This window comes from Trachurus japonicus, chromosome 10 (assembly GCF_045865225.1).
Source record: "Trachurus japonicus isolate A0001 chromosome 10, Traja_1.0".
Classification (NCBI taxonomy): domain Eukaryota; kingdom Metazoa; phylum Chordata; class Actinopteri; order Carangiformes; family Carangidae; genus Trachurus; species Trachurus japonicus.
In genome coordinates, this window is record NC_140916.1 from 6,161,868 (window position 1) to 6,188,899 (window position 27,032).

The 27,032-nt window shown below is 40.9% G+C and overlaps 3 protein-coding genes across 14 annotated transcripts in view; all 3 read right to left on the reverse strand.

Annotated features, from left to right (window-relative positions):
• Positions 1–3,442, reverse strand: part of fam13b (family with sequence similarity 13 member B) — a 76,518-nt gene extending 73,076 nt beyond the window's left edge. For 6 of the 12 annotated variants that reach the window (XM_085789037.1, XM_085789036.1, XM_085789034.1 and 3 more), the window contains exon 1: positions 3,166–3,392. The gene's annotated coding sequence lies outside the window, so the exon portion shown is untranslated. Of the gene's footprint in view, positions 1–3,165 lie in introns of all 12 variants that reach the window. The other 6 variants (XM_085789039.1, XM_085789033.1, XM_085789035.1 and 3 more) reach the window with 3 other exon arrangements.
• ctbp1 (C-terminal binding protein 1) overlaps positions 1–23,970 on the reverse strand; it is a 207,229-nt gene extending 183,259 nt beyond the window's left edge. Inside the window, exon 1 of the mRNA XM_085789041.1 lies at positions 23,962–23,970. The gene's annotated coding sequence lies outside the window, so the exon portion shown is untranslated. The remainder of the gene's footprint in view (positions 1–23,961) is intronic.
• Positions 4,412–13,651, reverse strand: cxcl14 (chemokine (C-X-C motif) ligand 14). The gene is made up of 4 exons (XM_085789040.1): positions 13,258–13,651; positions 11,572–11,677; positions 8,008–8,121; positions 4,412–6,609 (listed from the first exon to the last, which is right to left on the reverse strand). Exons 1-4 carry the CDS (start codon positions 13,319–13,321, stop codon positions 6,594–6,596), a joined length of 300 nt encoding a protein of 99 aa, XP_085645166.1. The 5' UTR covers positions 13,322–13,651; the 3' UTR covers positions 4,412–6,593.
• Positions 23,971–27,032: the final 3,062 nt, after the last annotated feature.

The following is a 27,032-nucleotide window of genomic DNA, read 5'->3' on the forward strand; positions in this document are numbered from 1 at the left end:
GTTACGTTTCACTTTCATGACACGGTCTACAGGCTCCGTTCAGCTGGATGCACCCCACAGCACCTCACACAGGGTGAGAAAAACAACCACAGACGTGCGAAAAAGTCAGTTTACATTTATGCTGCTTTCGCTCGGTGTGTTGGGGAGGAGGGGCGACGCCGCTGCCTGCTCAGTCAAGTGAGGGAGAGAGAGAGAGAGAGAGAGAGCGGCGCAAGGAGCTGGTTCAGAGCTTTTCAGAAGCAAAACCAAAGTTGAAATGTTAAAAAAGAGAGAGAGAGAAAACATTGCATATCCTGCGATGTGGTTATCGCACATGCACACATTGTGATGTGCGATGTAAAACGATATATCGCGCAGTTGAAATTGTTTCAAAAGAGGCATTGACTTTTCTACCTAACATATCAATGAGCTTCAGTAAAAAAACAAATGGAAATATCAGCTAGCAGTATCTCAAAGGAGGTTAAATCGAAAGCAACTGGACTTAGTTATTTGTCTGGGAAGACGTTTCACCTCTCATCCAAAAGGCTTCACATAAATGGTTGTAGGTTCAGGCACAGGTTTACAGCTAGCAGTATGTCACCCAGTTTGACACCGCCACAATCTGCAGCCTCCAGAATGACCATGAAGTTTAATCAACGCACCACTAAAAGGGTTTCAACAAAAAACTGAACCTTATGACCTCCATCAGGTTTTTCTCAGGGCTGTTGTATTAGATTGAATTCATTTTATGTGCAACAATATTGGAAACTAAGAGCAAAGTTGACCGTGTCAATCCAAAGTGTATTACAGCAGCTGACTCAACAACCATCCTAGTAACATTTCTCCAACATCAGCACCACTTCACACAGTTGACCTTTAATCCAGACTGTTTACAGATATACCTGCTGCGTCTTACACAATAACCACGCTGTTTTGCTAAGAGGTTAAACTTCACTGAAATATAGGACTTCATTTGCACAAGGCCTTCAGATAACACCATAGATTCATGTATACTCTATAATGTAGCTGCAGATTACATCTCACTTGTTTGTGTTGTTATAGTTGCCAGAAACCTAAAAACACATTTCCACAGACTGTGACAGCTGAACATTTCTTTAGCTTATTTACCAGAGTTTGGAGAATTTCCCTGTCAGTATTTACAGTGCGTTAGTGTATTGTTATATTTAGCAAGCTCAAAACCACACACTAGTCAGCATGAGCAAGTAACAAGGAGAACTTCATTTACATACTTTAAATAAATAACTTCCTCTAGTTTTATGTCAGGCTTGAAGCTGATTATCTTTGCACTGACAGCAAGCATGGAAACATAATACTCTTTCAAATCCCTTTAAAAAAAAAAAAAAAAACATCTGCATAGCTACTAACAATATTGTTGGTATGCTGGACTGTAGAACAGATTCTATTAACGGCTGCCACTCATGAAACACCCATCACATCTTCCCAGAGCCGAACAAAAACACAATTTTAATAATAATAAAAATATAAAGACAAGCAGCAATAAAAAATAAAAAAGACTTCCTATATTTGGCACTTTTCCAATAACGTGTAAAAAAAAAAAAAAAAAAAAGTCATTATAGAATATTATTATTTAGCCATGAATTTACTAACATATACTCTACATTTCAAATTGAATTAGGCTATGCTTTTTATGCTTGTTTTATATGAGTAACAGTACAAATTTTAGAGATTAGCTGATGAAAACAATATGTATAACTATTTTTTAGAATAGGCTAATAATAGAGATGTTTATTCATTAAATTTGCAATACATACATACATACGGGTATGTGCGTGTGCATGATGTGTCATAATATGATATTGTTAAGTGATAGGCTAAACTTTCCCATCATAAATAGCTGCCCGGTCACGGATATTATAGCTGGAAAATTACCTGCATGTTTCATCCACAATCAAAGCAGTGTCACTGAACTAATCAATTGATAGTTTCAGTTCTACCACTGCTTGAACTTTGTGCTGCTCATGCAACTAACTATCTCAGTGTTTGCCTGTCTATGTTGCACACTAATATCCTGCAGTGTAGCTACATCTGTAAATACATGACGGCTCCTCCTCCACTTATTCCTATAAGACACCATATGGTGCGGCCAATCCGTCCTAATTCAGGGCAACGGCTACGGATACGATTATGCAATTGGTAGCCCATAACATGCAAAAGGATTTCAGGGGAGTACCAGAAATGAAAGTCAGCCTTGCACGAACGACGCTGTTGAATCTATTATTACACACAATAAACTATTAATCAAGGGAAACCAAGGGCAGCCAAACTAGTTTTAATGGCTAATGGCTGTGTCGCCACGGTGCCACAAAAAAACACCAGAACATTCCAGCACAGTCGCCTTCACCACCAGCAGCACCGTGTAGACTAGAGCATCAGTGTAAAAGCAAAAAAGATGAAGCTTTCTAACAACACTCAGACCAGAAAACGAAACTAATGTGATCCACACAGCTCGAAAGAAAGAAAGAAAAGAAAGCGAACTCTAAAAACAAAACAACAACACAGGATGTACGTTAGGTTTCTGAATCTGAACGCTGTGTGTGTGGACGAATCCAGGTGATTCTCAATTATCATCTTTACATTCCTGATAACAGGAGCGGAAAAAACAAACTACTGTAACTGTAACAACTGTGGAATGAAACTGAAAACAAGAGACATTGTTCAGCTCATGAAAATACTTAAATATATCTCCAAATATTTAATTATTTAACACAGTTTTTTCTTTCTCTTGGTGCGAAGGAGCCACAGATGTGATGGAACTAACCGTTAGCCGTTAGCTGCACCAAATGAACAAGAAATTTTAAAATCCACCAACGGTTTTTTTGTTTTGTTTTGTTTTTTAACAACCGCCGCACACTTCATTATTAGCCTCTAAAATAGACACACAACATGCACGACACATAAAACAAAGTCATAAACCACCTGTGAGTGAATTATTAATTAAAAACAAGACAACACAAAAGCGTCTGGCACAGTTAGCTTCGCTTAGCTTACTAGCCTAGCCTAGCCTAGCATTAGCATTAAGCTACCTAAGATAAGATGCTGAGTGAATCAGAGGGAGAAGAAGCTGTTAGCCGGAGGAAGCTAAGCTAATAGGCTAATCAGTCGCTTCCCCGGCGGCAGCAGCAGCGGCAGCAGCAGTTTCCTTACCAGGTCAAAACAAACAGCACCGCGGAGCAAGATGCATTAATTTCTTGTTTGGTCGTTGTGTGGCCGACGTCTGGAGAGACGGCAACTTCGACGGGATCAGAGCAGGCGGTGGAGAAATATCGTCGGGAACATTGCAGAAAAAAAAAAAAAAGACACCCGAAGAAAATAATGTGGTTCCTGTTTTTCTTTCTTTTTTTGCTCGGACTGGTTCTGGCTCGGATGCCCGTTTCTCAGTCGCAGGTCGTTGCTTAGCGAGTCTCAGACACGCACACACACATACACATACAGATACACACACCCTCCAGGGACGAACCTGCCAAATACTGACCCCGCCTCTTTCACTCTGAGCACAGCGGGAGACAGCTGCCAAATACTGACCCCGCCTTGCAGACAGCAGGCAGAGACAGCAATACTTACTACAGCACAGCCGGATAACAATATAGCCCTAGATAAGATAGATATATAGTTTTTGATTTCTTCGATCTCTATTTTTTAAGTCAGCAACCAACCAACCAATCAAGTTTCACTGTCACACTGTCAGAGTGTAACCTACAACCTACAACCTTACTTTTTGTGCTCACAGCATTTTAGCTTTTTTGGAAGCAATTTTACACACATTCTAATAGACACTTTATTTATATGATTACACATTACAATGTATGCATGTTGTAGACAAACATCTGAGGCCTCATTAATAAGAAAAAGTGGTGACATAACATTTGTAGAGGTGCATTAAATTTACTAATCTTACTTTTGTCAGTCCTAAGTACACTTTTTTGGTGTTGCATTTACTTAAACTCAAATAAATCATGTTAGATTTCTTCTGCATGCTTTTTCCCTACATTTAGGTCTTCATAGCGACTGACGTTAGACATTTGCAAAGCCAGCATTGAAATTTTGAACCACTTGGTAATTTTGATTTATTACAAGTAATAAAAAATGATCTTATAAAATGTACATGTGAGTTTTAACTGTGACTTATTTTATCTACTCTGTCTCCATATATGTGTGAATCAATGTGTTTATGTGCCTATTATATTACCACCTAGAGTTGGCCTGACAACAGTCAGCTGGTATATAACGCCACCTGGTGGACTGCTTCACTCGCAGCACTTTACTTTGAAGGAACTCTCTTTGTCTTCCTTCCCCTTTACACATCTGCTTCAACAGAGTTTTTTTTTCTCCTTTGTCTCAGTTTTGATTGCAGTAGATAATCCAATGAATGAAATGCAGACATGAGCTGCTCTAGACATTTATTGCTGCGTTTATTGTTTTATACTCAGTGGAACGTCTACCTGTGTGTTTGGTGGGCCAGTCCAAACACTCACGCTCCAAATATCTGTTACCAAACCAAGATTTAAATAAACAAAAGCAAAAAACAACTACAATGCAGTAATACAATATGCCACTATAAAGTCTTAAGGTGAATTCATTCTCACTAACATATAGGCTATACTGGTCCATTTACAAAATGCTTCTTTATATATATTTATATATAAGATATAAAACAAGAGTAATGCACATTCTTCAAAAGGTAAAAGAAAATGTGTTGTTTTTGTATATATGCAGATATATTTGTGTGTGAGTTCTGTTTGGTGGCAACAAAACAACACCCAACAGTTATTATTACAAAGTGTATCCACGGCATACAAAGAAATAACACAATTGACAGTATTGTTCAGGAGATCTACAGGAAGAGAGATCATAAAAGAGCAGAGTATCAAAACCCATGTCGGGCTGTAGGAGACAGTGAAATGATCATTAGCAGCACAAATGAAAAGCCTGTAATATGTCTAAATGTACATTGTGATGTCATTTATGAGGGTTGTTTTATATGCAGACACAGGGAGTATAATTTGAATCTTCAAATTGTCTCTTTTCAGAGCTTAAAAAAGAAAAAAATTGTTACCTGTGAAATGTGGACCTGTGCTTATTTTCATAACATGACAGTCTATAGACATTTTTAAAGAATAAACTTGATAATATAATGCACTTTTTCTTATTGTCAACAAATCAAATGCAAAAAACAAAACCATCAATTAATCAACCGTACTAGTAAGTATTGTCTGTGTATAAAAAACCTGATAGTTTCCTCCTCTGTGTCGTAGTCGTTCAATTGTTGTCAGTGGGTGTCACTGTTGCACTGGCTGATATGGTTCCTTATTAACACTACATGGGCACTGTAGTTTAAAATGCACTAGTCACTGTGCTGCTATAAACACTCACAAAGGAACCCAATGTGTGCAAATCCACAGCTAAAATAGTAAGAAAAAACCCTGTTTGAGTTCTGCTGACTAAAAAGTAAGAACTACAGTGCCCACCTGTTTAAAGTATAAACATTTTTAAAAAATTAAGACTTCAGCAGGAATGAATGGGTTATTTTTACTGGATGCTAGTTCGCAAAAAAACAAAAACAAAAATACAATATTATCAGTTTTATCCTTTAAAGAAGCTCTCATAGCTCAGTACCATGGTGATGTAATGTAGGCAGTTTGTATTGTTTCATTTTTTTTCAACAGGTGGAACAAAAAATGTCAGAGTATATAAAAGTTAATATATACTGTATCTTCTCATGTTGATGTAAACTGCAGACAGTCTTGTTGTTTTTTTTGCTTTTTTTAGTGTTTTAATCATCACTCCAATCTACAGACTGTAAAATGTATGTAGCAATGGCACATACAAACTATTTGTATTCTTTAATATTTAGTGTGTGCTGCAGAGTGGTGTGTTTGTTTTGACACGTACAACTAGCATGGACCTGATAAACACACACACGCGCACACACACACAGTGGTAGATCTCCTCTATCTGACTGAACAATAGAAACAGATGCATGTGATGATGTGTAACCACCTCCTCTGCTCTACAGACTCACCGAGAGCCTTCGTCGCAGCTCTTCTACTGTACTACAACCTCTTAAACACAGGTACACCAGATCCTAAAGGTTGGCATTGTACAAATATCACACCTGTCATGTTGAACACAGAGTAGTGAAAACAGAAACACATACACTGCATCTGTGTAAGGAAGGTTTCCTTGTTTCCTTGCAAAACGACACATTCTTCATTTTGATAGAAGCCTAAAAAACCCGAAGCAAAAGAGAAATCCCTTTAAATTGTATCTGGACAAACCTACAACTGTTTGAAACACGGACAGTGTTGTGTGCGATGACAAGAGTAACTACAGTTGTAAAGACTGGAGCGGTGAGTGGCTGTAACTACATTGATGGCCGACTAAAAAAACGAGCCCACCAGCTTCTATACGAACTAAAGATATCTCTTAATGCGTTTGACAGATCTCAGGCAGAAGAGGGAGAAGTACAGTTTGATTGTAGATTACATCTTGCACTTCATAAAAAGAGTCCTGGTGGTGGTGATGTTGTTTTGTTTTGTCTCACTTGATCCACGTGTGCTGGAGGAGCCGACGTTTTAAGCTTCGTACACCCTGAAGAGGAAACAAACGTAGGGTTAACATTTGCTGTGATTTCAAACATGCACTGCAAAAACTCAAAATCTTTCCCAGAATATTTGTCTTATTTCTTGTGAAAATGTCTCATTTCTGGTCAAAACTAATCTCTTTCCACTTAAAATAAGACTCATCACCTAAAAATGAACTTGTGTTTAGTTAATTTTCACTTGTTTCAAACAAATTTTCACTTGAAATAAGTAGAAAAATCTGCCAGTGAAAACAAGTTTTTTGTGCTTGTAATAAGAAAGAAAAATTTGCTCCACTATCTGCTAGGATTTCAAGTTATATGCTTGAAAGAAGTAAAACGTGTCAAAAACAAGCTACTTTTTAATGTGATGTGTCTTATTTTAAGTATAATGAGATTTGTTTTGACTAGAAATAAGACAAATATTCTTGGTAAGATTTTGAGTTTTTGCAGTGTGTATCCATTTCTTTCTTAAAGATTTAAGATTCTTTGGCTGCATTTACTTCACATTTAAGTTTTCTGTATTTTTCCCCTCCCTGGTCTCCGGACAAACAGAGATCAAACGTTTCTTGTATTGAACGCACCGGCCCTGTGGCTGTGGAAGGTCAGAGGTTTAATCACTCTCTAATCTACAGTTTCTGTAGAAATGCGCCTGTGTACGACTGCATTGCCCCAGAGCTTCTGTCCGTGGACGTCCCTGACCTCTGACCTCCCCGAGGTGGAGACACTGAGAGGATGAGTTTCAACAAACCAAAATCAATAAAGCTCTCAGGATGTTTGGATGCATGCTTGTGTTAGGTGGGCGAGGGCTATATGCCATAATTACTCATGAGTATTCAAGGTTTGTATCTTAATCAAATGGAAAAACTGTAATTTTAACACTTTTTTTTCAATAGACCTAATATATTGATAATAGTTTGATTAATCTTTAGGTTCTGGTCAGCCATGCTAAGAGTTTCCTTATGTTTGCAGTCTTTAAGTGAAGGAAAAACAACCATCTGTTGGCTGTAGCTTCAAAATAAGAGCTTCTCATCTAGATCTCCACCAGGAGGCAAAGAAGCTGATTCCCCGCAGTGTTGAAGTGGTCATAAAACCAAAGGATTACAGGATTGATATTAATCAGAGGAGCCAAAATAGTCAATAGAATGTGTCAAAATACGTCCTCTAATAATGTTCATGAACTCTTTTGGCCTAAGCTCACAACAAATCTGTGAATATAATCAGGAATGAGACTGAGAGTATTTTTTTAATCGCAATTAGAAAACTGTAACAATTATATTGCTGCAATTATTGTAATAGATTGGACATAGAACCCAAACCGAGTGCATTGCAACCACATAGTCAGTCTTAGAAACCCACAAACCACATAATGGACGTCTAACTCTGACTCCTTATCAGAGGTTTATTACCTGTGCTTGTCCTTCCAGATGCGGAACCATTTGACCAGATTCTTGGTGCTCTGAAGTTTGGGATGAAGACAGTACTCCTGCCCCTTGAACCGAGCCACGTTCTCCATTGTCACGCTGAGCAAGGGAGCAGAGGAGAAACATATTATTGAACCCAAAAGCTCTAATGTTACTGCCACAACCGTTTGGTTTCACCACTCTGATGAAAGCCTGGGAGCTCAAAATGCTGAATAAAAACATGGTGTGCCGCCAATGCGATGTGAACATTTCTGAAAGAAGAAATTAACGAAACATTTTGACAGAATAATTCAACCAATTCATTTCTCACCTCCTTTTGACCTCCCAGTGCAACCACATGGCTCAATATAGTTTGATCAAGCTGCACAATATATTTGGAGACCAAGGTGTTCAGTAGTTTGAGAGAGAGGGTTGAGATCAAATACAAGAGCCACCTTGTACTATGTTGCTTTAAAATGAACTTCAGAGGAGCTGAATGAAGTTAAAAACGACGATTTGAACTATTTCAAACCATCTGAAAGCCCGTCTGAATCGGGTGAATGGAAACTTGTCAAGTTGTGTCATGGTTGACATGTTTTTGCCCCAAACCTCAGCTGCTATTCTTTGCTTCCCTCAATAACATTTCCGCAGTTTAATGCCCTCCCGATTCAAAAGATCAGCTCGCACTCGGAGGCCAGTTCCTGAGCAATGAAGCAATATTATGAAGGTGCCTCTTATAGATGTGACATGTAAGCTCAGTGAATCAGTCGGTCTGTCTGTAACCCTCCGCTTGAGGCAACGGCAGAGACAGTCTGCCTGCATGTGGCATATTCAGGCCAAACAAGAGAAATGTGGGAAAAACACCCACCGTGCCATGGGGCCTTTCCATCCAGTGACACACTCAAAGGCTCACGAAAATCATGAATGTTCAATGAGCTGACTGAGAGAGAAAAGACTTGACTCTCGATAAAATGTTGCATTCAGTAATTATAGGGATTAGATTAAAGTGTTTTGCATCTATTTTCCTGCCCATTCATTTGTCACTTTGTTTGGCTATTGAGGTTTAGTTGGGCGGCTCTAAATGCTTTGTAATGGAAGAACTGAGCACTGTGTTTGATAGAGAGAACATGAAAGTGCTTTTTGTATGCGTGCATGCATGCCAATGGTCTCATATCTGTGGGGCTGTAATAAACCCACCTTCAGTGTTCATCCATGGCTGCTTAGCAGGGGTTAAATTTTACCTAATTACTGTGTTAATCTGCGCTTTAGTTCCTCCTCATTATCATTCACCTGGGCAGCTGAAGTGCAGCCACTGGCTCTAAAAGCTCATATGGTCCGCAACATGTTTCATGAGCACAGAGGGAGAAGAGACATTAAGAGCAAGCCAGAGAGGAACACGAGAGCCTGAACTGATGAAGGCATAAAACAGGGCTGAAGAAAAGAAGCAGTGAAACAAAAAACACAGACAGACAGGACGCGATAGAGACGGCTGAAGGGCATGCAATTAAAAACATAATATTTAAGAGCAAGAATTAGATAAAGTTGTAAAAGATTTAATTTAAAAGGGAAATAAAAAGAAAAGAAACCAAAAACAAAACATAACATAAAAATAAGGAAACAGAAGGGACATTTCACGGCTCTCAGCTCGTCTGTGTTGTGGTTAGGAGTGGTCGCCCAGAATGCCAAGCTGAGTGTCGCAAGCCAAATGGCCACAACAAAGGCCAGAGGGGGGACTCTCTCACTCATTTCTCTCCTGCTCTCTTTCTTTTTGTGGCTTTCCGGAGTCCGCTGGGGCTCGTTTTTCACTGGGCACCAGCGGCTGGTGGCCCCCATCTCATGCTAATAGAGCGTCCTTAAATAATAGTTACGTAGTGGGTAACACCCACCACAGACCTGTGAGGGTCCACAGAGAGGGAGTCTGATCTCTGGCATGCACGCACATGTAGCCTACGTGCACACGCACTTACACAATTACCACATGGTTAACGGTTAACTCACAAACACTACTTTTTACTCTTACTCATCTACCTTTATATATAGACTCCTAAGATGTTATCTGTGAATATTAAGGTTTTGCTATCTCATCATATGTTGATTATCGTTTGATATAGATTTTTATTGTTTTGTGTGACCAACCAACAATTCAATATCTGAATATTTATAATACATAATATAAATTGACATAATAAGTAAATTTGCACATTAGAGCAATTGGTTTTCATGTGTTTTTTTTAATTATGAAGCAGAAACTTCTCTATAACACTGTGTCAAAGTAGTGTACGTATGTGTGCAGGCCCTAAAAGTAGTTGTCAGGACTTCTGTGGTTTTCTATTATTTCTAATTCAATTCAATCCCTCAGAGAGAGGCCAATCAGAAGAGAGACACAGAGCCTCCTCTCTTCTGATTGGTTCCTTTACCTCTCATCGGGTACAGCTCCAGAGAGAAGCCTGAGAGAGGGGATGTAGTAAAAGTACACTGATACGACTGCTGTGCAACAACTAAATGTCATAATTTGAAGAGTATAAAAAGAAGGCAGAGCGTCTCTGTGTGATTTATAGGATATTTTAAATGATACCTGCATTTTGTTTTCATTCAGGGCTTGTTGCTGTCACTCAGATCTTTCCCTGTGTCATATTGTGATTTGCCAGCAGGTGGCAGCAGAGTTTGTGCCTTTCACACAAAACTGGCTCGAGGGAGGCTGATATAACATTCCCATCTGTTGTTGCCCCTTCATGTATAAATTCGGCATGTAAGTTAAATTCCACACAGAAATCAACCACATCTCACATTTCCAACTCTGGGTTAGACTCGACATCCTCTCACCCCCCCCCCCCCCCCCCCCCCACAGTAGACAAGAGAGGTTATTTATTTAGGACTGGAAGAATGTCAGGCTGAGCACCACAGGTCATTTTAAGTCAGTCTGGATCTCTGGAGTAGCTAGCGGAGGCCTCGTCATCATCAGAGAGGTTCCTGCTGCACTGCATGATAGCTGCAATTGAACATAATAGCTGTCTGTCTGCGCAAGCTGTGACTTAACGGGTCAAAGGTCAGATGGCAGGGGGACAGAGGGGGTGGAGGATCAAATGGACAGTCTGTCTATAAACCTTTTAGTAAGGCTTCAGGCTTTAATGCTTTCATTTATTGTCAGAAGTCTGGAAAGCTGTGCTTGGTCCCCTCCACCCCCACTCCCACCCTCACTCCCCACCACTTATTCAATTAATAAATCACATTTACCTCCTGGCTGTGGGGTGCAATTAAATCATCACACTGTGAACCCTGCCAGGAGCTTGAAACACAGATGACAGGATGTTTTGATAATGTCTGTAAAGCTGCCAGATGTTTTTATGGTACCTCGGAGTGCAGCCAGGGTATAGTTACAACTGTATATCTATCTGTTGGACAGCTTCAAATATATCTTATATCTTCTTTTAGGGAAGACGAAATGGAAGACATGAAGAGGGGATGTTAAAAGGTGGAAAAAAGCTTACAGGGAGAAAAAAAATCGGCTCTAGCAAAAAGAAAAAGAGTGATAGTTGAAGAGAAAGAAAAGAAAAAAAAAGTCTAACTCACAATATCATCTTCTCTTGGCAGTACGGGTGTTTGGGTTTGATCTCCAGCTTCTGTACGTCCTTGTACCTGATCTTTGGTCCTTTTCTGGTGCACCTGCACTTGTAGGCTGTTGTTGAGGAAACAAACACATTTTGTACATTCATCAAACTGTCTTCAGTCCTCTGTGTTTTCTCTCAGAACAGTAACACAATCTACTTATAGTTTTGGACCTTTAAAATGTACAAATTAATGATATCATATTATAAATGGCACTGAAGCTGCGTGGTGACAGATTAAGTAAAGTCTTCCAGTGAACTGATAGAAAAGTTAATTCTGTGTGATTTGCAAACAAATTGGCTTTCAATCAACATGAAATCCGCAGCGTATATTTAATAAACACTCATGAGGAGGATTAGTAGTGCTTAAGTCTGGTGCCTCACTTACTTCAATTAAAACTCTCAATTCAGTAACTGTTTAAATAAAAACAGTTTGATTGGTAAGCATTTCAAAAAATGTAAACTTCTGGGTTGATAGTAAAAGATCCAAAGGGACAAATTGTGCAGGAATCACACCTGGCTTCAAATGTCCTGTGGAAAACTGACTTTTTATTCATTTAGTTACTTTATTTTCATTTGCAAACAACAGGTGATGATGTAACTATTTTAATCAAACATCTTTCCCAGGCTCAGTTATCAAGCCTTTTGTTGTTGTTGCTGCTGCTGAGGAAATGAGTTTTGCTGGGTTGTATATTTATGATTGCGAGGTGATGACCTGGAGGGTCCCAAGGTTTCCATTCATCCATCACTCGCTCGCTATATGTCCTGACCACCTGCCTCTAAATCTGTCACCAGCCCTCACGGCACAGACACACAGGACAACAAAGGCCAATAAAAGTGAGGAAACACAGAGGATCAGAAAAACAGCTCCAACATCTATCTCTGATAGAAGGAGATGGGCTCTACTTTCTACTTCCACTTTCTTCTTACTTCTCTTCTAGCAAGGGATGTTACTAATCACTTATTTTAGAAACCATTACATGAGTAAATATATGGAGAAAAGACAACCATTGGTGCCAGTGAATGTAATGCAAAATACAATGTACTCAATATAAAATGATTTTTTCGATTAGAAAAAGAAGGCATTTGGTTCCATTAATTTTCACCATTTTCTCCCATCATCCCTTCCACATGGCTCCATGAATATTGGCTTTCAGCTATTCCAACTACATATGGTGAGCTTCACTTGTCTTGCCAAACACACACAGTCGAGAAGTGCGAGAAGGCTTGAGAGCGCCAACTTAAGATTCATGATGAGATCAGATTGTATTTGCAGTCTGGCTTTTAGAAGGACCCAGTGTGTTGTTAAAAGTAAAAATTCATACAGCTGGTGGTATATTGGTGATGTCAACATAGAGTCATTTTATGAACCATGCAAGTACATGCATCACTGGAGCACTTACAGCTGTTGTTTTCATAACATACTGGAAATGAGAGGATCTTGATTCAAACTAACTTTTGATAGGAGGAGTGTTTCTGCACTAATGTTCTTCATGCTCTCCTCTTTCACACACCACAAACCAAATGCAGAGTCAGAAATATGTGTTTCCTATTAAATGTTATTCACTTACATCTTCTCCAAAGAGACAAAAAAAGAGAACAAACTCAAACTAAAGCTAAACAAATGGAGAAAAAGTATTTTTCTTTTTACCTTCTGCGCTCAGGAGGTACAAGGCCACCACTAGCAAAAGTAGCACCGCTGTGCACCGATGCATGTCTGCACAAATAGGAACGAAAGATGGATTTTCTTTCTTCTTCTTCAATCAGGCGTCTAAAAATCCGAGCTCTCCAAACGGTCTGTGCGAGTAAACGCGCCAAAAAAAACACAAGAAAAAACAACAACAAAAAAAGAAAGTCTTTTCGAAGTGCAAATAATATCCACTTGCAGGGTGTTGGACGGCGGAACTGAAGGAGCGCTGAGGGGGTTTCAGCTTTTTGGAGTCTCTTTGGAGCGCTGATTGTGCAACTCCGTCTGTGCGTCCTGAGCGCTTGGATGAATCTCCAATCACTCGCGTCTCTCTCTCTCTCTCTTTCTCTCTCTGCTGCTCTCCCTCTCTCTCTCTCTCTCGCTGTGGAGAGGCTGGCAGCAGCTCTTTTAAAAAGCAGCCCGCTGTCCCCCCTCTCATTAATATGCACGGCCAGACAGCGAATCAAACACTTGTGAACTGCGAGGGAAAAGTGGAGAACGTGGAGAGGGAGGGCGAGAAATTAGAAAGAAAAAAAAAACACAGAGACACACACACTAAAATCCACACATTGTCCGGTAAAACGAGGGTCTGCTCTGATGGACTGTGGTGACTTCTCTCTGTTGGACCTCTGACCGGATCATAACCCACTTTAACGAGCAGGTTCTGTCTATAAGATCATGTACACTGGTTTTGTGTTTGAGTCTCTGAGCTGACTCACAAAGTTACTGAGAGGTTCTCAGCTCATATCTTGTCTCTCTGGCTGAGGACAGTTACAGCTGCAAGAAAACACATCATATAGGCATAGGCAACACAATTAGCAGTCTACAAAAAGTCAAACAAGATAGGTTGAGGGAAGAGGGTGGCAGTCAAGTAGATCTCTGTGGTTGTTGTGAAGCCAGTTCACATTTTGCATACGGCTTCCTCTGATCACAGTTATTGTTCTTTTTAATTTCAAAGTTCTCAGTCGCACCCAAACTGTGACATCATATCTGCTGGTAAAAAAAACAAAAAACAAAAAACAAACTATATCACACATGAACTGGATTTACTTGTGAACATTATTACCTGCATGGTTACACTAAAGTGGACATGGTATACGGTAAAACTAACAGTCTGGATGTTGTCTTTTAAAATCACAATAGAGGACACAACCTCAAAGACTCAGCTACATTTGAAAACCATGAGGCTTAATTTGAAAGCACACAAAACTGGCAAGACAATATTATTCTTATAGTTCCTATACGTGTGTGTTCAAAACTTTAAACATTTTAACATTGTTACCACTGGCTGCTGTCTGTAATCTGACCTCTGGTTATGTTTTTCTCTGTGGTGCATGGAAACAGCAATGATCAGTAAAAAAAAATGGACTAGGGTTATGATAGGACAGGAATTTATTTATTTAAAAAAGGGACAATGCACAAATAAACATTAACCTCATAGGACAAGAAAAGATGTCTTGAGCCAGGTTAAAGCAGCATTTTCCAGGTTGCAGGTTGGTGTTTTTGCATTGGACCGTCACTGGTGGGACACACCGGTATGGCTGCAGGAACAATCCAGACAAACTTCACTTGCAATAACTGATTTTCTTTGACCACTAGGGGGCAAGTTGTGAACTAAACATCCACATTTAAGGTGATATTCCACATTTTAGCAAACAGCCGCTTAGTCCCATGCTGAAATCACAGAGCAACATCTATTAATCATTTGGAGTTGTGTCTCTGGATCCCCATTGAATGGAAATCCAATATTCATTTTCTTCTCGCAGCTCTTTAGCCACTAATTGCTCCACTCTGTTCACTAACTACTGTAGTCTCTAGCTGTGAGTGTGCCTGCTGGGCAGGTATTGTGCACTGCATTATAGAAGCTCTCTGTTTTGTTTTGTTTTTTAACTGAAAATGTCCGCCTGCTGTGACCAAAAATCACAATGCAAAAAGTGGTGAGAAGGAACCAAAGCAGTAAGATTTCAGACTGGGCACTGGGCAGCTACACAATGAGCTGAAAGGTTCTTTAAAGCTCCATAAAACAAAGTGGAGCGTATTCCCTATAGGTTCATCACTAGGACTGACTCCTTTCACACTGTCATTGTTTTTAAATAGTCACACATTCAGTCATATTGTTATTTCAAAAGCAAAGATTACAACTGCTATATGTCCTAAAAAAACAGAGACAGAGCAGTTGCCTTGAATCTATAATGTCTTTTGAATGACGTCACATACTGCAACTTTGCATTTTAGGTTAATTCAGTTGAGTTTTTTTTGTGTCGAAGTATCATTTCATTAAAGGTTGACTATGTAGAAATACAAGAAAAACAACAGAAAAAGAATTCCAGCAGTCGATTGCCAGACCGTTGCTAGGTAAAACGGGCCGTTGCTAGGGACTCCGCTCTGATCAGAGGACAGCAGAGGAGGAGAACTAAGCAGGATATTTACCTTATGTTTCATTTTTACCGTCATTAACAGCATAATAAATGACTTGTAGCTTGTTACAGGGAGAGTGGAGGCTCTCTGCCTTCCACACCGCTGCTGCTCAGAGCCTCAGAGCCTCCGCTGTCACTGCTCTCGTCAAGTTGGAAAAAAAAAAAAAAAAGGAGCTCCGTGGCACCGAAAGTCCGCGACGATAAACGTGTTTATGACAGATAAGACTACACAAATACACCCATCCTAACAAGTGTGGTATATTGATGTGTTGATGAAAAGAAGGGATCACCGCCGACACGTCTTCACTTGTGTTCAAAAAGAAGTTTATTAACAAGTAGAAGAACAGTGTACAAAAATGCCGAATCCTGAAGCATCCCTGGTGCCAAAGTGGGATCTTTCTTCTAAGGCTCAAAACCATGATCTTATATACTTTCTAACTCCAAAACTCCACCTTTTATCTTATCTTATATCTTATCTATATCTCATCATGACAGGCATTACGTGTTCTATAAATGTTTAACATACACAGTTCATGTCTGTCGTTTATGGACATGAGACAGGATCCAACCTATAGAGTTTACGACCTTGCATAAGATAACCTTATGCAAGGCTGTCACGGGAAAAATGTGAACAACAGGACACACATAAAAAGAAGAACATAACACCTGATGTTAAAGCTAAAAGTTCAGGTAAATAATACACTACACAAGTATATGATAATCCATTGATCCACCGATTGATTATTAAAAAGGCTTGGTTGGAAACAAACGCATCCGACCGGGAGGAGACAGGAAAACAGCGGAGAACTGAGCCACGTGTCGGCTACAAGCAGGTACGAATGTAAACAGAACGTTGACAGAAAGTCATTGTCGAGCCCGTCAAAAAAATTAAAAATAATAATTCAGACTAAAAAAATTTTTTTTTATGGAAAAGCAATACTTTCATTCTGTACCCCTCTAAAGGCCCCATGGATGTATTATTTTTGAAAAAATATAGCTTTTAATAAATATTCTACATATTCAACCTTTAAATATCTTTATAATTCAGCCGTGGTTCTACTTCTGTGGAGGCAGTGGTTTAAGCCTAACCCTCTATTCTTTCCTCTGCATATGAATAACTGCAGCCATTGTATCTGTGGATGAACCTTTGGCCTGTAAGAGATAGCCCTGAGAAGAAGGTCTGACCCCTCCCACCTGGGACACTCTGACCACAGGATTAAACAGCATTCATCACCGTCCGCCATCATCAGGGACTTGTTTGTTGTGTGTGTGTGTGTGTGTGTGTGTGTGTGTGTGTGTGTGTGTGTAATATGTGTATGTGTATTCACTCTGCTCTCTCGCTATGTGTGTACTGTACGTGTGTGTTTGTGTGTTTGCGTTCACCTCCCTGGCCTGAACACTGATGCAATCAGCTCCTGCCATCACTCAAACCAGCGGCCATGAAATGTCTGTCTGCAGCATGAACCACTCACCATGCACGTGTGTGTGTGTGTATATACAGTTTGATCATGCATGCATGCCCGTATCTGTGTTTGTATCTACATGGTTACAAGCATGTAGCCCTAATCTAATGCGTGATTTCACGGTTTACATGCATGTGTGCAGCCTGAAACATCTGTGATTGATCTAAATGTCATTTCAGGGCAGTGTGTGTGTGTGTGTGTGTGTGTGTGTGTGTGTAGCAGCCAGTCTTGGATTTGATGGGCAGCTCTGAGCAGCAGCAAGAGATCACAGCTTTAGCCCCATGAAGCCACAAATCTTGGTTTCCACCTCGACAAAGAAAAAACCCCCGAAGACTGAGCCACATTCAGACAGTAATCTAAATCCATCCTTTGGTCCCTGTAGCCATGAACAACAGTCAAGATGTGATGCCAGCTATCATTTACAGACAACTGTGACAAGATTACGATGTACACGACCGCTGCAGGACACTGATGCTGCGTGAATCCATCTCACGCCTTTTTGATCTCAGGATAAAAGACATGGGTGAGTCGTCTTTGTCAGTCCTCATCTGAAGTGACTGATAATCAGTCGGACAGCCGTTGTCTTCACCCATTAGGTCACTTTAGCTCCAGCGGATACCAAAGGAAACAAAGCAGTAAAAGGAGTTCAGAAAATATGGTTGATTTCAGCCTAAAGGAATCTGACTCGACTCTTAAGATTGCGACTCACAACCAAAGTGAGGACACTGGGAACATGCCGGCAATAAGTATGGTTGTATTGATAGATATCACGTGACGTCACACAGCGTTCGCAGCCGGTCACAGCGCCATCTTGGGTACCGACTTCCAAAGGCAGTCTATGGGCTGTGACATCAAATCTCACAAAAATAGTGGATAAACCTTTTTTTATTACATGGCACTATTGAATGTCGTATTCCGATAATTTATTGATATTTCTGATATTTATTTACATCTTGATTTTGCATTTAACAGTCTGTTATTCCTGTTTAACAGATCATTGCTAAGTAAAATACACAGTTGCTAGGGACGCCGCTCTGATCAGCGCAGCACAGAAAAGAGAAACGATGCAGGATATTTACTTTGTTTCATTTTTACCGTCATTAAACAGCTTGGGAGACATGTAGCCTACGCCAAGGGCTGCCTCACTCTACTGAGTGTGAGCAGCACGTACGTTCACGTTGCTTTCGTGAATTGTAAACACACAGACGGCCCCTCGGTTTTAGCGTCCAGCAGTTTAGCGGCTAATTCAACAGCAGTGATGGATAACTGCACCGGAGAGGCTCAACAACTTCATGAGCTTCATATGAGGAATAAACAGCAGCTTTTACCTGACGGGAGACCGACGCCTGAGCTACGGTAGCTAACAGCTAGCAGCTTTTACCTACTTTCTCTCTCTCCCTCCCTCCCTCCCTCCCTTTCTTACACACGCACACGCGCGCACACACACACACACGGCCCAGGTTGTCTGTCATATCTGTTGTAAACCTTGTAATAACAGCTTGTTGAGTACAGTTAACACTATTGTTGCCTCAGTTTGAGTGTGGATTAATAGTTAACGGTTTGTTTAATGTGAGTGGTGGTCATCGCGTCCTGATGAGTTGGGTTTTAATAACAGCTGAGCTGATAACGTAGCTGTGTAGATGGTGTGGATTGTGAGATGACCAAATAATCGCGCCTGTGCTCTAATAGCCGCCGGGGTCCGACCTCATTGGCATAATAAACGCCGGTTCAATTAAACGTCTTGCACAGAAAACAAAAGTTTTTTTTAACAGCGCTTCACCGGCTCTCACCTCTTCTGTCAGTCAGCCCCTCCTCTCGCTCTCTCTCTCTCTCGCATGCAGGCGCACACACACACACAGACACACAAACACAGGCGCGCTAGACTGAGGAATATAGGGATATGGATAAATGCGCTAATGTACAGTGTTGAAATTACCGCGATCGCGACCCCCCCTTCCGTTATCATTCATAACACTGCTCTGATCAGCTCCCTGTGTCGTGGTTACACAGACAAACTGTCTTTTTATTTATTGTCTGATGCGTCGGGGAAAAAAGTAGTTTTGTTCCAGTGTTCCTATGGTGACCTCCTTGTTCTTTGCATGATGGTTTGGTGCTGCTCATTGCAAAAATAAATTGTAGCCTGTTGCAAATACGCGCCTGGTTCTTATAAACGCCTGGGGTCCAAGTCGATTTAGCATATTAAACGCCCGGGCTAATAAATGGTCATCTACGGTATTTGTGCAAACCATTGTGCAAAACCTGTTTGTTGTGCCTTTTTGCGTGATAAGATGATTTGCCGAATTCTTCTTCCATTCCTGCAGCCTTTTGTCTCAATGTTAACGATGGCAAAATGTCCAGATATTTTATTACTTTATGAAAATGTCTGTGAGTTAAAAAAGAAAAAAGAAGTGGGCTACGCATTTTTGATTTGATTTGGCTTTTCGTGTATTTGGTTAAACACATATAAGTAACAGGAGAGAGACAGTGAGCGAGAGAGAGAGAGAGAGAGAGAGAGAGACGAGGAGAGAGAGAGAGAGGTCCGCTGGGTGAGCTAGATTAAGTTTTAAACGGGAGAGAGAGCGGCGCACCGCGCTGTCAAAGATCGTCTCAGCAGAAAGGTGCTGGAGGTGTGTGCTTTCAAGGCAAGGCCATCAAAATGAGAAATATCCATATCCAAACTACATCAGGCAGCAGTCATTTCTGGTCAGAGAGGATGTGGCTGCACTGAGCTGAATAGAGGTTAACTCAGTGTTCGGTACCCAGCATGGCGGCGGCCAGGTGGAAACGCACCGTGACGTCACCTACTGATAAGTATCAATTTATATATTATTTAGTCCTACAGCAGCTCTGACAGTGAAATAAAGAGAATAGTAATGGACAATGTAATTAGCTGACTTGTACCTCAATGTTTACCAGATGCTACCGTGACGTTGGTGCCAATATCTCAGACAATGGTAATGAAATTTGGCAAGCCCCGGGGCAGCTGTGCTGGCGCTGTGTATCTGTTTTTATGAACTGATGAACTCCAGTAGCCTACCTCATCTTCTACATCCATCCATGTTCCTAACATACAGTAGTCTTTTGTACCAACACTGAACTACAATGATGTATGGATGTTAATGTTGTTCTGCTTTGGTCCAGATTGCCATGATGTCATGTTTGTAGATTCCTGGTCTGTGACTTTGTTGACCCTGTCATTTAACCTTTAGTGCTGCTATGAGGTTAATATTCATGTTTTTAGTGAAATATCTTGACAATGGTTGAATGGTTTTTTCATGTTGTTTCATTTAAAGCAGAAGTAAGCAGAATGTTTGTGTTAATATAAGTCTCAAATGGTTATATCTTCCAACAGCAATCACTTATATAGAGTGTTTGGTCCGAAACACGGGTCTGTCAGTCACTCTGCTCTGCTGTAAGCCGAGGAGAAAACTTTCCTTGTATCCTACAACCTTTATCCAATGAGGAGAGAGAACGGCATAAAGGGGCGGTCCTCTCTGTGTGTGCAGCCAAGGGATGCGCGTGAATGTGGTGATGTAGGGACGAGGGCGGGGACTGCTAACTCCATTGGCTGACAGGAAGTTAGCCAAAACGACCAGATCGCTTACTTCTGCTTTAAGAGGCTGAAAATCAAACAGAACTGAAGAAAACACATTTTTGAGAGACATTTTGTCTTGAATCATGAATCAAAATGTACCAAACTGGCTAACTGTTTGTTTCAGCATAAAGGGATGTTTCCTTTAGTCAGCCTGAGGCATCAGTATGAATTTCAAAAGATCACTGTCGCTGTCAAAAACCTGAAAAAAAAAAAAAAATTAGCACAACAAGTGATAAAGTCAGACTGATGTTTTGTGCCTCTGGACAACCTGACTTCATCACAAAGAGAAGAACTACTGTATGTCTGGTTACATAAACCTGGACCACTAAATAGATTGTAAACTCCATTTGTCCTGGTGAGCTAACGTGCACTGCATCTAATGGCTTTTAGTGGACTTGGCAACTGGTCAAGTGCTGATCTAATTCACTGGGAAACTGTACAGTTTACTCGAAAGTCAAACATGGCTGAGGGTGTGTGAAGGGTTGCCGGGGATGTTTAGTTTGGGATGATATGTGGTAAAACCGGAGAGGAGACAGAGAAAAGAACAGGCAGAACTTCAGTGTCTTGATATTTAAACGCCGTCTGCAGCTAAAACACCTGAAGGTTGATCATATACATACCCATCAGTGGATAAATATTCAACTACTACACCTCCTTAAAGGGATAGTTCAACATTTTGGCAAATTGGCCCATTGCCATAATAGTTTTAGCAGTAGGTTCGTTACCTTTAATTGTCGTGCAAGCTATTTTTTGAATGGCGGAGCAGAGCCGTAAGCTGCTCAGAGCTATGCTATGGAGGCTCATGGGATTTCTCGGTTTCCCTCATCAAACTCTTCAAATACACAATCCAACAACTCCAAAACGCTCTGTGGACAAGTTGTGACCTGCACATTCACCACGCTATGAGATAATAACACAACGTTACCAGACAGAGTTGTTTTAGAGGTAAATGCAGAGACTGCTTGATGAAAAACTGTCACCAGAGCGTTTTGGAGTTGTTGGATTGTGTATTTGATGAGTTTGATGAGGGAAACCAAGAAATCCCATTAACCTCCGTAGCTCTGAGCTGCCCACCGCTCGGCTCGGCCGTTCTAAAAATAGCTTGCACCGACAATTAAAGGTAATGAACCTACTGCTAAAACTATAGGGATTATGGAAATGGGCCAATTTGCCAAAATGTTGAACTATCCCTTTAAGTGTGACAACATACATCTTCATATCTACAGGGGAAACTGTGAATATATGAGATTACAGGCGAGAGAACAGGCAGCTCGTACAGCACATGCTGCCAGTGCCGGGTTATGAAAGGTTTACTGAGGATGATAAAACATGTCAGAGGAGATTTCTCTGTTACTGACAGGAAGCTGAAAAGCGTGACCTCTTTCACCACTGGAAAAACTGCACCTGCTCAGTGTACTGTGTCAGAAACACTCTAATAGACCTTAGTCCTGATTTTTGAGAACCTGATCTAGTGGCACACGGTGTAGTGAAATCAGACATTGACTGATTCAATCTTACAAAACCTCTAAACTGAAATCTGTGCATGTTTGAATGTTTTTTTTAGTCGAAACTTTTAATGTTGGACATTAAAGGAAATTAATAGTTTTAAACCAAAGAGTGACCACTAAAGAAAGAAAAACAATCATTCTGCTTTAACATATTTGCAGCCACTTATCTTCAACAGAATATGTTTTGTAGATTATACTTTGCATTCATCTTATTTGCATGCTCTCCTGGAGTTTGTTTCCTGCATGTGCTCCTGTTTCCTGCTGCAACACAAAGACATAAAAGAACTGAGAGAGAGAGAGACAACATGGAGATTTGCATGTGTTCAGGTCAGCAGGTAGACACACATGTAAACAGACAGATACTGTACTGTAGGTAGATGCTAAAGGTAAGTAAAGTACAGGAACTAATGATAATGTCTTTGTGTTGGGTAATACAGGCGTGTAGGGACAGATGCTGGGAAGTAATAATAGGTGGCTAAGAGGTGGTTACAGCATGGTGCTGTTGTTTCCCTGCAAAAAAACCTCCCACTATTCACTCTGAAGACATAAACATTTGGTTACACTTGTGTGTGAGTTTGATTTTGAATGGAGGCCAGAGGGCAGACTGACAGAGAGGTATGCAAAAAGCGTCGTGCATGTGCTCAAAGAGGCAGACAGGTGTGTAAGGATAATTCATTTCAGGTGACTGAGGTGGGGTGAAGGGCGAGACTAACTGCCCTGGGCAGAGATGTAATTGCTGTTTCAACTGTCATGTTCACATTATGCTCTTTTCAGAAGTTCACAGCCGTCAGCCTAAACGGTGTGGGCAGGATGGGGGGGGTGATGACTGGAGGTGTGAGTTTCTCTCCTGTTGTTGTCATTACGCATAAACCATTTAACTCATGTTTACTCTGAATATTTATTCCACCTCAGATGAGATGTTTTAGTTTTATCCTCTTCATGTCATCTCTGTACAACCATAGACAGAGTTTTATTTTATTACAGCTTCCATATAGGCACCATAACTACATTAAAGCTGCATTTTTAGAGACTCAAGCAACTTTTCGGCTCCTTTATACGGTGGAAAAGTGTGTCTACAATAATGCATTAATCAGACATTTCGGCCTCAGACTGAGCTCTCAGAATCATTTGCACATTTGCATCTTCAGCTAAATTTGCCTAAGCTACAGTGAATTCACCCACACACATCTGCACCGACAGTGCAGTACATGCAGGCTCCATAATTCACATTGTATAACTAAAACAATTCCAGTCTACATGGAGCTCAAAGACACAAAATAAATTCAAATGATATTTAATATACTATAACCCTAAAGCCAAGATCTCCAGCTAAACACCAATTTATTTAATGCACCTACTGTCCAAACTAAAAGAGACAATTCTTCCTTATACAGTCCTGAGTCTGAGTGAATATTATACACAGGTTATTCTTACACAGGGACATAAAATGGCCTAAGAGCAGAGAACACAAACACACCATCAGTTGTAGTTTGTTTGGATTTGCATGGTTTCAGAAAGAGAGTGATATCATTGTGTGTGTGTGTGTGTGTGTGTTTCCTACTTGAAATCCTTCATATCCATGTCAGTTAGCACATAAACAGACATGCCATTAGTGCTGAGCAGAGAGTCTGTGTCGATCTGTTTCGACATGCATCACTGTTAAAAAGTATTTGAGTGCACACAACGTCCACACAACAGAACATACATGAGAGCACACACCACGGAGAAACCACAAAAACACAGCATTTTAAATATAAATGTGTGGAAAGACAGTGAGACAGGACCTGGTTACCAAAGAGGAGGAAGTAAAAAAAAAAAAATCAAGACTGTTTCTAATAGGGGTGCAACGGTACAGGTAGCCCACGGTACGATATGTACCTCGGTTTTTGGCCACGGTTCTCGGTACGGTTTCGGTATGTGTTTTGTGCAGAGAACTTTTTTTTTCTCCCAAAATAATGTTTATAATTTATAATATTTCTAATACAGCTCTCCTCTCTCTCTATCTCTCTCACTCTCACTCACACACACACACACACACCTGAACTGTCAGTGAACAGCCCCTAGCTCCTCCCTCTGCACACTCCTAGTCTTTCATGATGAACACTCTGAAGCCACTTTCAAACAGAGATCGCACTATATTGCCGTCATGGAAGACCGTCACTATGCTGCAGCCACAGTCTCTCACTGGGAAAGAAGGAGTTAGTCTATTGTGTTTTTTTAAACAGCCTTTCACCACCTCTCATCTCTGTCAATCAACTCCTGCTCGACCTCGGTCTCTCTATCGCGCGCGGACACGCGGGCACGCGGATACGCGACCACACACATGCAGTGTGCATGGACAGAGTCCTGCTGGAACTCTAATAAAAGCTAAATGTGCTAAATCGCGCTAATAACTAATTAAATTCCCCCGCGATTGCGATCAGCGACCGCTCATGCTGCCGCCTGTTTGTTTTCTTTTTTTTTTTTCCCCCCTCTTCTGTGTGTGAGGCTGAGCTGCTGCACTTTCAGTTGCAGGGGGGAGTCACTGTGAGTGTGTGGAGGCTCAACAGTGATTGGACATCGACTCGCGGGGGCGGGCTTTCGCCTTAAACGGCCAGGCACACACATACACGGCACAGCTGCCTGTAAAGCAGGAAGAGCTGATGGAAGCTGAATCTGAAATACCGCGGTCCAAGAGCGTATTGCACCGTGCAGGCCGTACCGAACGGTTCGGTATTTTACCGAGAACCGTTGCATCCCTAGTTTCTAATGCTGAGGGCATTTTAGGCTGAGCAACTCTCAGTGGAGTTAATGTTATTCTGTGAGCACAGCGCAGGTGTAAAGTCTGTGGTGTATTGAACTTAACAGAGTGGAAGAAGGGGAACTGGGTTTAAAAAAAAAGTGAGAATGAAGAGAAATGAGAATAAAGTGCAAAAATTTTGAGCGAATTTGAATCGTCAGGTAAAAGAATAGTTTCACATTTTGGGAACTGAACTTATTCACTTTGTTGCCAAGAGTCAGACGAGGAGCTTCATCCCCTTGTGTCTGTCTATTAAACATGAAGCTACAGCCACCAACCTGTAAAGCTTAGCTTAGCATCAGGAGTGGAAACATGGGAAACTGACTAAATCCTCCTACGAGCTCATCTGAAGCTCGCTAATCAGCATATTACATTACAACTTATTAGTTCAATCCATATAAAAGTGTCATGTAACGCTCAGGGAAAAGGTGCATTTAGCTAAAATGTCAAATGATTACTGTCTGTACACAGAAGACCATGATCCCAAAGAAACCTTTACACACTCACAATCCTGCAAGTGTATAAACATGTGTTGACGTCCCTGGTGATGGGGCTGTCAGGTCACCTGGAAAAACCAACCAAACCATGATGCTCTGGCTCTGACTGCCATCCAATTCACCATGAAAGCAGCATATGTTCAGTCCCAGAACATGCCCTATTTTGAGGTATTTCATGACACTGATCCTGGCTTATGTTGATGTTATGCAATTTTTTTTTTTTTTTTTTTTTTTACACCATATTAAAGCTGATTCTGAAAACTGACAGCTCATTCCACTCACATCTAGGTTACGTAGGACACAGATGACTGGACATGGATATTCATAGAATTAAATCAGAACAGAACAACATCAAAGGAATGAAAAACAATGGAAACAAGACTGATTTCTTTTTACTAAAGTTTGCATGGCATCATTAACTGGATGATTATGAATTATCTTTATAAAACAAAAGTATGACGTGTTTGCAAGTGGCGTCATCTTTATTGCAACCCATACCCCAAAGATCTTTCCATGTGAAGCTCATTACCAGTTGCCTTCATTCAGTGCAACATTGTGTTCATGTTTGATTTCTGTTTGGCATTGGTGGTTATTTTATTATTTGATAATCTTAACTTTTTCCACAAACAAAGAAGCTGTGGTGGAGAAGACTTATTGGGACAGTTTGGACAAAGACTGAACATAAACATCAGTCAGTCTCATTCACAGTGTCCGACATTTCTGTCAATGTTTTTTTTCATGGTTGTGGCTTTTCTCCTTTGCTCTGGCACAGGATGAAGACTTTCCCTTTCTAAATCCCACCTGCCCAGCTCCAAGTGGTCTGGCATGGTGAATGGTTTCTCTGAACAACAACACCAAAGCTGAACAAAATTTGAGAGATGTGCTGGTGGCTGTGATTGTGAGGATCCAGCCATCTCATTATCAGTAGCAGTGTTGTACTGTATATCCAGCACAGGTGAATCCAGTTGCGTTTCTCACGGCCTGCCCTAGGTGGGGTTCGATCCCACGACCTCCCGCACCGGAGGCGACGATGCTAACCTCTTCGCCAAGAGGTTGACAACCGCTTGGCAGGTTGGTTAGCACATCTTTTATGGGTGGAGTGAGTGCACATCCGTTACATATACAGTGTTAATCTCACGCCGACACCACTTTAAAAGTCAGTTTATCTCCATATCAGGGCAGTTTGCAGAGTACTTGGCATCTTGACCAGCAGACAAAGAGACTGACAACTAAATCCATAGGCACTGTCACCAGTAGACTTGTAGTCAAGACCGCCTGAACCGAGACCAAGACACTACCAAGACCAGAGAGTATCAAGACCAAGACCAAGACCAAGGCCAAGACCAGAGAGTATCAAGACCAAGTCAAGACTAAGACCAGTTGAGCTCAAGAAGCCAAGACCAAAAAAAAACACAACTGGTTACACCATATTTTGCTATTCCGCATGAGTTGTAGAACGCGAGAGGACGAGCGCCAACGT

Excerpts from the sequence above, each read along its gene's own strand:
- cxcl14 (XM_085789040.1), bottom strand. The coding sequence starts at position 13,321 with ATGCATCGGTGCACAGCGGTGCTACTTTTGCTAGTGGTGGCCTTGTAC. Across the intron at positions 11,678-13,257 it reads GTACCTCCTGAGCGCAGAAG|CCTACAAGTGCAGGTGCACC; the intron begins GTAAAAAGAAAA and ends CCTCAACAACAG. Across the intron at positions 8,122-11,571 it reads TGCCAAGAGAAGATGATATT|CGTGACAATGGAGAACGTGG; the intron begins GTGAGTTAGACT and ends TCCCTTGCTCAG.